This window comes from Hyposmocoma kahamanoa, unplaced genomic scaffold (genome assembly GCF_003589595.1).
Source record: "Hyposmocoma kahamanoa isolate Upper Pololo Valley unplaced genomic scaffold, ASM358959v1 166769, whole genome shotgun sequence".
In the NCBI taxonomy this organism is placed as follows: Eukaryota; Metazoa; Arthropoda; class Insecta; order Lepidoptera; family Cosmopterigidae; genus Hyposmocoma; species Hyposmocoma kahamanoa.
In genome coordinates, this window is record NW_020653603.1 from 1 (window position 1) to 12,770 (window position 12,770).

Consider the following 12,770-nt stretch of genomic DNA (forward strand, 5'->3'; position numbering starts at 1 on the left):
AATTGAATAACAAAAACAATTGAAAGTCGATATTCAAATGTTTCAAAAAAAAAAAAAATCACAGAAACCATTTGAAAAAAGTTTCATTCGAAAACCTCAAACCATGAAGATTCTATGAAAATTCAAAGAACCTATTGCAATAAAACGGCAATTTCATACTTTAACCCCTAATACTATTTGGAACCGTACGAATTGACGTTTACCATTATCATGGGGCGACATTTACACAGCTGATCGCAATCTACTTCACAGGTCAGTATGGAAGTAAAATATAAGTAAAACATGAATAGAAATAAACAAATCGTTTATTGACAATAATAAATGCATTTTTACTCTCGAGTGTCTAATAAAGGGTTTTTCATTAAGAGCGCTCGAACTTTGAAATGGAATAAAACAACCTGTTTAAGTGATATTGCCACAATTTTTATTTTATTTTAAAGAACATTTGATGACATTATGTATGGAATATAATTTTAACCAAATGGCCACCGCGACTCCGCTGAAGGTGGTGTATCCTGGTGGACCAATTTTGGATGACATTTTCGCATAAATGGGGCTCAATCTCATAAAGAACGCGAGTTTTGTTGGTCTTCAGGGCAGCAATTGTCTGTGGTTTGTCAGCATAGACTCGAGATTTTACGTAGCCCCACAAAAAGTAATCGAGCGGTGTTAGATCACAAGATCTCGGTGGCCAGTAAATGTCACCACCACGCGAGGTAACAAAGCCCTCGAACTTCTCATCCAATAAATTTAATGTTTCCCGTGCAGTATGGCAAGTGGCGCCGTCCTGCTGGAACCACATGTTCGTGTGATCCATACCATTGATTCTAGGCCACAAATAATTTTTAATCATCGTCCGATATCGGTCGCCATTGACAGTGAAAGCGACTCCTTGCGCATCTTCAAAGAAATAAGGGCCAATGATACCGCCGGACCAAAATCCACACCAAACAGTGACTTTTTCGGAGTGTAAAGGCACCTGATGAACCTCCAGTGGATTGTCCTCGCTCCAAATCCGGCAATTTTGTTTATTAACAAAAACACTGAGCCAAAAATGAGCCTCATCACTAAAGATGATTTTCTTCCCGAAAGCAGGGTCAACCGCAAAATGGTCTAAGGCCCAATCCGCGAATTCACGGCGCTGTCTATGGTCGTTGGGTTTTAGCTCTTGAGTCAATTGAATTTTGTATGGATGAAAACCCAAGTCTCGACGCAAAATTCGCCAAGTTGATGTCGCAGAAAGACCCAACTCTTGTGCACGACGCGGAATGGACTGTCTGGGGTTTTCTCGCACACTATCTCGAAGAGCAACAATATTTTCCGACGATCTTGCGTTCTTTTGACGTACAGGCACTGCTTCATCCAAAACCGACCCGGTTGTCTCAAATTTATTAATTAAACGACGGATTGTGGATTCTGCAGACCGACCATGAATACCATAAATTGGACGCAACGCATGGAACGTTAAGCGAACAGAGCACTGATTTTGAAAATAAATTTTAACAATTTCTACGCGTTGTTGAAGCGTGTAGCGCTCCATGGTGAAATGTCACGATTACATACGTTTTCCCGCCAAATTTGACAGCTATCGCTTTTCCAAAATGGCCGGTATCAACTTTCAAAGTTCGAGCGTCCCTATTGAAAAACCCTTTATATACTGAGTAAAATCCTATTATATATGGTGTAATACATAACTGAAAAGGCAGTAAAAGGGTCTACTCATGAGCATCTTATACTAAGGAACCTATATGATTTTTTTTATAATGAGTGAATGACCCTGACTGGTGTTTCAAAGTAATTTCTTACTTCAGTATAAATATAGGTATTGTAACAATTTTTATATTTCACTGTCGTAATCAAAGTCTGACTCCACATACTTAGCTCTCATCGATTCATCTCAATCGCTGGAGTAGAACTCCGTCGGTTTCTCTGTATCTATTTTCAATGTGAATTGTATGATTCACCATCATGTTCAATTCGTCTCGAGTTATGCTGTTAAAGCATTCTTTTATTAATTTTTCAATTTCTGGTGCCGATCTCGCTATATTTTTACTGGCAACTTTTCGTTTTGCTGTACTCCAAATAAGCTCAATAGAAATAAGATCAATTGAGATAACAATGATAAGGTGGAGGCCTCAACACCTCATGACCATGTTCCTTTAGAATTTCGTCAGCTTTATAGACAGGCTCAGGTTTATATTTATCAATCAAGCACAGAAGCTTTTTCTCTTGATTGACATTCTTCAAAAATAATTGGTGGCAATGGAGCCAATTGTTGGTGTTCGGTGCCTTATTTATTTGTACCTTGTGGTAACCATCATTGTTCAAGACGATGACAAAAAGGAATCGTTTTCCTGATTGTCGATAACACCTTGTGTCGATGGCTCCTGCCATGACTTTTTTGGTTTATAATTTTGATGCACACATGTCTCACTTAGGTATACATTTTTTTACCTTGTTCACGCTTTGAAGCTTTAATCCTCAAGAACTTATGTCGCCAAGCCTTGATGTCGTCGTATCGTGAGCAGAGAACGTTGGTATTTACTTTGCTTAAATACAAATCCATTGACCAATAATATCTGGTGTTTGTCTCGTCTTATGTTTCTCTACACCCTGAGAATGCAATGCTTTCCCTTAAATATATTCATTACAATGTATAATATTCATTAATTTTATTTCTGTCGCTTTGTGAGGGCATTTTTTTGCGGGGGTGCTCAATATTCCCTGGTTTACTTTGCCTTCATAGTTAATTCTTTTTAAGGTGGAGATACTAACTTCTGAAAAAAAATACAGTTACCTAAAACTGAGGCCATAGTTTGTGACAATAAAATAAATATTTATGTACTTTATTTTTGTGAAATGTGTGATGCACCCAATTTTTGGTCAGTTGTGAGAAAAATGTCAATGATAGGATAGTTAGATAGATATGCAATGATTTTATTTATTGGTCAGCTCGGATTCGTAAAATCATTATGAACTGTTGCAATATGAATATGCAGGATCGTAGCAGCTACTTGCTATGTAATACAATTTCAAAACACCAAACATTGTTTAATACTCACCAGTCATTAAAGCAATTTCTAGGAAATATTTATTATCAGTGAGGTACTTTTGTACTTCCAATTCTTTAAGTTTATTGAGATTTTGCAAAGCTGCACTAGTTTCTTCAGTATTCAAGCCATTATTTTCTGTAAAAGAGAAATAACGTAAATTATTGCTAAATAAATATTATCGTGAACAAAATATATTTATAGTAAGTATATTATTATTTTTATTGACCATCAAAATTACTATGCCGTACTAACCTATAAAACCGACAATGGCTACCTGTAAATACACTTTTTCTTCAATACAGCGATTTACTGGTCGTGTTTTTCTTTGTATTTACTAATAGTAAATAAAATCTGCCGAACAGCACTCTTCACGGTTTTAGTCATGTTTCGAAAAGAAATCTACAAAATAAATACAACTAAACGATAAACATAATGACAATCCATCTACGAACCGATCGCCATTAAACGTCATACATAATGATTTTTTTTTTAATTTATTAAGGCTTTGGCAAAGCCATCAGCCTAAACATGAAGTTTAATTTTGTTTCTGTAATTATATGGCCGCCACAAAGAGGATAGGCAATTTGAGGCGGCGTGCTTGGATTGACTCGGGATTCCTTAAAACGGGCCGATACGGGTATTTTAGTTCGAGATTCGTATAATTTTGCGTTTTAATCTTCGATTAAGGCACAATAGCACTATCCTATTCCACTTTAAACTAGATTTTACAAAATAATTGAAAGTCAAAATAAAAACGACACTTTTCCCTCCAAAAGTTCCAGAGCGAATCTTCATACATAATGATTTTTTTTTATTTATTTATTAAGGCTTTGGCAAAGCCATCAGCCTAAACATGAAGTTTAATTGTTTCTGTAAATATGGCCACCACAAAGAGGATAGGCAATTTGAGGCGGCGTGCTTGGATTGACTCGGGATTCCTTAGAACGGGCTGATACGGGTATTTTAGTTTGACATTCGTATAATTTCGCGTTTTAATCTTCGATTAAGGTACAATAGCACTATCCTATACCACTTTAAACTAGATTTTACAAAATAATTGAAAGTCAAAATAAAAACGACACTTTTCCCTCCAAAATGCCCAGAGCGAATCCCATTGACTTTGTAAGTCAATGGCGAATCCTCATACATAATGACATTTTTAGCTTTGTTGCCGTTACAAAAATCATTGAGTTCACTTTCAGTGGCCAAACTGCTATCTACTTTAAAACGTAGTGATTTTTTTCTCTAGAATAGAATTTATCGTGATGTGACGTCACTGCCGTGACGGACACAGAGAAACGATACGAAACGAAAATGTCCTTTCAAACTTTTCTAATTATTTTTCTTTATTATCATTTTTTAAAAGAGGTAAAAAGTGGCATACACTGTTTAGCCATGTCATTTGTGATAAAGGTTTGCCATTAAAAAAAAATCGATAGGTGGTTTGCGTGATGTTACGTCTTATTTGTCCTATGTAGGAATTATTCAAAACGATACGATACGATACTTGTCAAAAAGTACATACTAATACCAGAAAAGTATCGAATGAAAAATATTAACTACAAAAGTATCGGTATCGAAAGGAAAAGTACTCGATAACAAAAAGTATCGATACTTTTACAAGTAGACGTTACAAGTAACGACTTGTAACGTTTACTCTGCTGAACGTAGGGACGGTCTTCGACTACACCAAAAATGTCTTAACGTACAGTATATTAATAGATATCTTTGCTTATAACATTTTCTGGTTCTCATACAAAATGTAAGCGTCTTATCAGAAAATGTATACGGGAAGTAATTTATTTGTTATGTTTTGCTAAAGTTCTTTGCTGTATGAGTACGTATCATGAGTATAATATGTTAACAGTAATGTGTATAATTCAGGGATTCTACACAATACCTAATCGCTCTATACAATACTGGGCTTCTTTAGGCAACGTACATAATAGTTTTTTTTTAACTATTATAAACATTTCCTAGGCGTTGTAGAATACCTACATATTGTATAGAACGCCGGCAGTCAATTTGGCAAAGTATTAAATGAAAGACAAAAAATCTAAATAATCATTTCTGTTTGCATTTACCTCCTGTGGGTTTTTGTTAGGTTTAGGTTAGTATATGAAAAATCTGAAGCGGGTTACATATTGCAGACAATATAAGTACATAGTACGTATGTAGTATTTATTATGCCCTTACAGGGTATTATAATAAGAACCTATAAGTTATTTAAGGTCTTTGTATACTTTATATGGAGCGATACATTGAATTGAACATAATTGAATTTAAAATAATTGTATATGCGTAATATGGGTGAACAATGTGTGTGTGTGTGTGATATTGTATTGAATGAGCACACTCTGAAGAACGATTGTAAAAATATACACTTTTGGACACACAATTCGAGCCAGCACGCAATTTCAATATTAAGTGCCCCTAGGCTACTAACAATGTTTAATTGATCAAAAACTATTATGCAATTTTGAAACTTGTATACTAAACGTTTTTTTCATAAGTCCTTCTTAGGAATTTCGATTTGCACACCCGGGGAAAACTTTTTCTTCGATGATAACACTATTTTTGTATTCTAACCCTTTACAACAAAAATGCGAGGTGGTTCGAATTATTAATCCGGGAGTATATTAGTGTCCGCGCCGAACGCCGCGTGCGCCTGATGAGCGGGCTGCCCTGCCGCCCGCGAACGTCATAGGGCCTATACGTATAAACGGGCCCCTTCAGACCCCGCTCTAAAAAAACCCGCTCTCCTTACCTGGCGCGGCGTATATAATAATAATAACACACACATTCAACTTATATTCAACATTTGCTTTAAATTCGATAAGTTTATACATTTTTACCTTTTAAAAATAAGGATTATACATTCAACTGTGATTCTTCCTTCGATAAAAATATCCTCAACAAGGCACAGGACTTAAAATCGCGACCGTGAAAGGACATATTTATTACAACCTAGATTCATCTTATCTAGGTTCGGAAGTATCCAAGTGAAGCAATGATGGACTAGTTCGGAGAATGCTAGACTTCTATGCAGACGGGTGCGAGTTCAAGTCTGATCATCAACAGCAATTAAAATTGTTAAAGAATTTTCACCTGTTCAAAACTCGTCAAAACGAGTAATCTCCAACTCGCATCGAGTCAGCATGATAGATTTATATTATATCACATCTATATATTACATCATTTCCTCAGAGAAAACCTGTCTTGCACTGAAACATGATAATGTTTGCCTCCTTATCAAGCTTAGAATCTTACAAATTCTAAGTTTTCAATAAAAAAGCAACGTTGCAATCAATTCACAAGAATCTATGGTGACATCATGCAAAATATACCATCCATATTTGAATGCAAAAATTAAAATTTTGCTTATGAAGAGTATTTATTATAGTACAATTTGTTGCCGATAGATGGCATTAGGATCGAGTTAAAACACGCTATCGTTTTGTTCACATAGAATGTATAAAGCTCGAGACTCGAATCCTGTGAAGTAGGTACAAATGGGAAAAACTTGTCAACTTATGTAATATGAGCTTAGTCTCATTATATTTTTCGATAATGGCTACTCCTAAGTCTTTAGGATGCCATTTATACTTACCCAAAACTACCAACCATGCGGCTATTTATTGTTTCAAGTATTTACAATTACTTCTTTTTGTAATGCTTTTTGATGTATAAGGACGTATAATGTTAACGGAAATATGTATAATTTAGGGTTTCTATAGAATACCTAGTCGCTCTATATGTGTAATACCGGTTTTCTGTAGGCAACGTATATTATAGTTAATATATTTTTAAACTATTATACACATTTCCTAGGCATTATGTGGAATACCTAGACATTGTATAGAATGTAAAAAAAAACCAAATTAGTAATTTCTGTTTGCGTTTACTTCCTGGATGGAATACATACTAAAGTGTAGTTTACCTCCTCCTGTGGGTTTTGGTTAGCTTAATGTACGAAAAAGCTGAAGAATACCGGGTTACATACATTGCCGATGACATATGCATACATAATATGGATCTTTGTAAACTTTGTATGGAGCAACACAATGAATTTAATTATAAATTAAAAAGGACTTTATTTATGAAATATACATAGAAAATCACACGATTTATGTACTATCAAATTATAAGCTATGAGTGGTGAAAAGGACGAAGCCTCAGAATATTGCTCTTTTTCAGCCTCCGCCTGTGTTCTCTGTCGGACATTGTCGGAATATAATTTTGAACAAAATGTCTACAACAAAACAAACATCTTAATCTAACTATTTATTTACTGGTTACGAGTGATAATAATACACACAACAAGCAAAAATAAACAAATCTAATCAGGACAGGATTGAATATGCGTAATATGGTTGAATAATAGACCAGCTATTTGCCACTTTTTAGAATCAAATTGTAATTGAATATTGTGAAAAAAAATTGTTAAAATTACCCCGTGTGTAGTGCGACGTAACTGTTACACCACCTGCACCGCGCAGCTACCTCAGAAACCGACTCTACCTTGTCATTTGTAAAAAGATGAAACAAAAGATAAATAACGTAATGTGTGCTCACTCAGTTCTCACAGAGGGCCAGTCATAACTAGAAAAGTATCTATTAAGCATTGCATGTAATATTCGTGTACTAGCTTTAAGTAGGTAGTCGTTTTGTTAAATTATCGTCTTTTACTACAAATCGATTAGTGAAAGGCGACTATAATAATATAATAACACACACACTCAACATAGCCCCGCACTAGGGAAAACATGTGTCGCGGGTGCCATGGACAAACACATAGACAACCACATATTATTATGACACCCAAACTCACAAGAGAAATAAATGTAGGCCATACAAATATCTCTCCTGGCCTGGGAACCGAACCTGGGAGCTCTGCATGGCAGTCCGGCAAGATAACCGGTCGGCCATGGAGGCAGTTTTTAAAATGTTTACAAATGCTTTCATATGCTCACTCAATCCCACGCTTTCAAAAGGAACGACTTCCTACAAACTAACTAATATTATTTTACCTTTTAAAAATAAGGCTTATACATTCAAATGTGATTCTTCCTTCGACAAAAATGTCCTCAACAAGGCACAGGACATAAAATCGCGACCATGACAGAACATATTTATTACAACCTAGACTCATCTTATCTAGGTTCAGAAGTATCCAAATGAAGCAATGATGGACAAGTACGTAGAATGCTAGACTTCTATGCAGACGGATGCGAGTTCAAGTCTGACTATCGGGAACCACAAGTTTTTTAAATTCCTAAACAATTCAAATATTATCAAATTTAAAATAACAATTCAAATTTATCTGTCCAAAACACTTCAAAAATGTGGAGTGTCCAACCAGCATCGAGTCAGCCTGCTAAACCTGTGTCTGAAACATGACATGTTTGCCTCATCATTCATCAAGCTTAGAATCTTACAATTTCTAAATTTCTAAAAAAACCACGTTCAAATCAATTCACAAGAATCTGTGGTGACATCATGCAAAATATAGCATTCATATTTGAACGCAAAAATTTAAAATTTTGTCTAATTATGCCGAATACTTATTATAGTACAATTTATTGCCGATAGATGGCATTAGGATCGAGTTAAAACACGCTATCGTTTTGTTCACATAGAATGTATAAAGCTCGAGACTCGAATTTTGTTAAGTAGGTACAAATGGGAAAAACTTGTCAACTTATGTAATATGAGCTAGTCTCATAATATTTTTCGATCATGGCTACTCCTAAATCTTTAGGATGCCATTTTATTCTTATTCTAAACTACCATCCACCTTCATTATCATCCAGTTCACTCACAACCTAGGATGTTACTCTGCTGGGCGGGTACAGATAGATACAGCGGGATATCGTTTGTTATACGTAACATTTTTGGTTCTCGTGCAAAATGTAAACGTCTTATCAGAAAATGTATACGGCAAGTATGTATTATTTTTCGAGTATTTGATACAAATTTTTTTTCCTAATGTTCTTTGCCGTATGAGTATGTATTATGTATGTGTGTATGTTAACGTCAATGTGTATAATTCAGGGATTCTATAGAAATACCTAGTCGCTCTATATAATACCGGGCTTCTTTAGGCAACGTATACTCGTTTCATACTTAATTTTTTTTTACTCTTATACATATTTCCTGGTCATTGTCTAGGTCAATACCTAGATATTGTATAGAATGCCGGCCGTAGATTTAGCAACGTATTAAATGAACTACAAAAAAAAAAACAATTTAGTTATTTCTGTTTTCGTTTACCTCCTCCTATGGGTTTTGGTTAGGTTAGTAGGTATATGAAAAAGTTAAAGAATACCGGGTTACATACATTGGCGATAACAAATCGTCGCGGATAGTGCGATTACCCATAACTAGCATTTGACTATGAGTCTCCATTTCGGTAATTTAGTCGTCAAATCACATCCGCGTAAATGTCGTGGCAACCAAATTAGTTTGATTGACGGGAATCTATTGTTATCAGTCCGTAGACAATATAAATTAATGCTTACTGTGCAAAAATGAAAGTCGTAGGCATTGAAATAACAAAGTAATAACTTTAAATCCCTCTCTTGTGAAATTTGGTTTGGTGCAGATATGCGCTTTTTACCAATACTACATACTTCTTGCACTATCCTCGACGATATACACAGTAAGTATGTAGTATTTATTATGCCATTACAGGGTAATATAATAAGGGCCTATATGTTATTTAAGATCTTAGTAAACTTTGTGGAGCAATACATTGGATATAATTATTTACGCGCAATATAAGTAAATAATAGACCAGCCTTTTGGCACTTGTTTCAATCAACTTGTAATTTAATATCCTCAAAAAAAATCTTGTTAAAATTACCCCGTGTGCAGCGCGACACAACAATTACTCCTCCTGTATCGCGCAGCTGCCTTAGAAACCGCCTCAGTTACGCGGTGCACCTGTAGTAGAAGTTCTGAAACCATTTGGAGAAACCCATTAAACTTATGCTCGATTTGTAAAACGATGAAACAAAAGATAAATAATAATAATGTGTGCTCACTCAGTTCTCACAGATGGCCAGTCAGATCTAGAAAAGCACCTATTAAGCATTGCATGTAATATTCGTGTACTAGTTTTAAGTAGGTGGTCGTTTTGTTAAATTATCGTCTTTTAATACAAATCGATTAGTGCCTTTTTAAAATACGTACTTTCTTATAAGCCCTCAATCCGCACGCTTTCAAAAGCAACTATAAAATAGAATTAAATTTCGTACACTACAGAGCACGTCAAGCTTGACACTTTATACTTTGGACCGTTCTTATCGTAAGCGGCATAGAGTTGGATTTAAGTCTTAAGTGTCAAGCTTGACGTGCTCTTGACCCTGTACATTTTAACGGCACTGTGTAAGGTAGGGGTACCGACTATCATCAACATTAATGACAAAAGTAAATATACAAACTAGATTCAACTTACTATAGGTTCAGACGTATCCAAGTGAAGCAAGCATGAACTAGTTCGGAAAATGCTAGACTTCTATGCAGACCGGTGCGAATTCATGTCTGTCCATGGCTACGAACCACAAAGTTTTTAAATTCAAATTGTTAATAAATTTTCACCTGTTTAATACTTTTCAAAAACGTGGAGTCTCCTCTCTAGCACTGAAACATAATATATGAATGTGTTGATGCCTCATTATTAAGCTTGGAATGTTGCAACTCAAAGTATCATCTATTTTTGAACGCGGTAATTGAAAATTTTGCCTAATTAGCTTCATTAAGCTGAATATTTTATTTAAATTTAATACAGTAACTTTTGTTGCCAATAGATGGCATTAGGATCGAGTTAAAACACGCTATCGTTTTGTTCACACATAGAATTTATATTCGAATTTGTTATCGAGGTTTTATAAAGTGAAAAACCCTACGTCTCTTTATATTTTTCGATAATGGCTACTCCTAAGTGCTTTGAATGCCATTTGTATTTACTTACCCAAAACTACCATCCACCTTCATTATCGCCGAGCTCTCTGAGAGCCTCTCTCTCAACCTGTAATGGGCATAGGCCCAGCAGAGTAACATATATGCGTATACACACATATACCAACCTGTTCAAAACTCTTCAAAAACGTGGAATCTCCAACCTACATCGAGTCAGCGTGATGGACTATTACTCAGAGAAAACCTGTGTAAGCACTGAAACATGACATGATATATTTGCCTCATTATCAAGCTTAGAATTTCACAAATTCTAAATTTTCTAAAGAAAACACGTTGAAATCAATTTACAAGAATCTATGGTGACATTATGCAAATTTTTTTTTTAAATTTGTTATAAAACAAAACAAAACTACAACTAATTGTTTACAATCTAGCTATTTTACAAGACTACACTACAGTCGTCACCACTGGCTTTGTTCCCACTGTTTGGCGACAAATGGGGAAAAAACCCATATGTTACCAAGTGGTGACAAACGGGATAAAAAAAATCTGTTGTTGCCACTGGCGACAAATGGAATTTTAAATATTCCGGTAGTTAACAGTGCTAACAAATGGAATAAAAAAATCACTGTTTGTTTATTGCCGCCATCAAAAGGGAATAAAATAAAATACGAGTTTAATGATAAAAATACAGATCTTATTAAAAAATCAGTCTTAACTGACAGATCTATCTGAATCATTGTAAGTGATGTCATTACTACTGGGATTTTTAATTACTGTGTGGTATTGGACATAACTGATATTTAAAACCGTTAGATACCATAAGTCCACAGTGGCATAAGGACCTGTTTATACAATAATATTTTATTGCACATAGATAGCGAAGAGCATTTGCCAAATAGCAAATACATTTTCTTTAAACGAATGTCTAAATGTTCTTTTTTCTTCTTAATGTGAGTTTTCCAGCATAGCTTCACGTCGAGGGTCATACCGAGATATTTGGCGGTATTTGCGTAGGGTTTGTTTCCAATGTACAGTGGAGTAGTAAATTTTTTTGTACCTGAAGACAATGTGCACTGATTTAGTTTCACTTAGTTTTATTCGCCACTTCTTGATCCACTCATGGAATTGGTTAATGGCTTTTTGAACTTTATTGACCGCTTCCTTGAGGTTGTTTCGTACAAAATATAGCATCCATATTTGAATGCGAAAATTTAAATGTATTACCGATAGATGGTATTAAGACAGAGTTGAAACACGCTATCGTTTTGTTCACATAGAATGTATAAAGGCCGAGTTTCAAATTTCGTTAAGTAGGTACAAGAAAACTTGTCAACTTATAATGTGAGCACAGGTCTCCTTTTTATTTTTCGGTAATTGCTACTCCTAAGTTGATAGGATGCCAATTGCCATGTATTGTTTTGTGAACCTGTAATGGCTGTAATGCCACAAGAGTGCCTCACTCTGCTGCAGCAGCTGTACATAGACTCGGTCTTCGAAAATGGGTATTTGCCTTGAAGGCTTTTAGTTTACGAACAAGTAGTGCGGCTGGTGGTAAGCGACACGCCTGCCCATAGCAGTGCCACTCAGAGCTTTAAGTCGCAAAGATCTGAGGGGCAGTGCCACTGCGCCCGTCACCCTTTTATTTTTGACGGGGGGAAATCTTTATGGATACCCCATCCCGCCCGTCACCCTAAAGCTTTCTACACATCGAGCACGCCGACCCGGCGACACAACTAATCTAATCTTATGACATGATTCTGGAAACAAGGCCGCCGACACCAAACTGGGCTG

At 35.5% G+C, this 12,770-nt stretch overlaps 1 protein-coding gene across 1 annotated transcript; it reads right to left on the reverse strand.

The window, feature by feature from the left end:
* Window positions 1-2,442: 2,442 nt before the first annotated feature.
* Window positions 2,443-9,461, reverse strand: LOC113225554. Its single transcript, XM_026457882.1, has 4 exons — window positions 9,431-9,461; window positions 3,306-3,362; window positions 3,063-3,188; window positions 2,443-2,777 (listed from the first exon to the last, which is right to left on the reverse strand). Exons 1-4 carry the CDS (start codon window positions 9,459-9,461, stop codon window positions 2,635-2,637), a joined length of 357 nt encoding a protein of 118 aa, XP_026313667.1. The 3' UTR covers window positions 2,443-2,634.
* Window positions 9,462-12,770: the final 3,309 nt, after the last annotated feature.

Excerpts from the sequence above, each read along its gene's own strand:
- LOC113225554 (XM_026457882.1), bottom strand. The coding sequence starts at position 9,461 with ATGGAGACTCATAGTCAAATGCTAGTTATGG. Across the intron at positions 3,189-3,305 it reads AGCCATTGTCGGTTTTATAG|AAAATAATGGCTTGAATACT; the intron begins GTTAGTACGGCA and ends TCTCTTTTACAG. Across the intron at positions 2,778-3,062 it reads AGAAATTGCTTTAATGACTG|AAGTTAGTATCTCCACCTTA; the intron begins GTGAGTATTAAA and ends ATTTTTTTTCAG.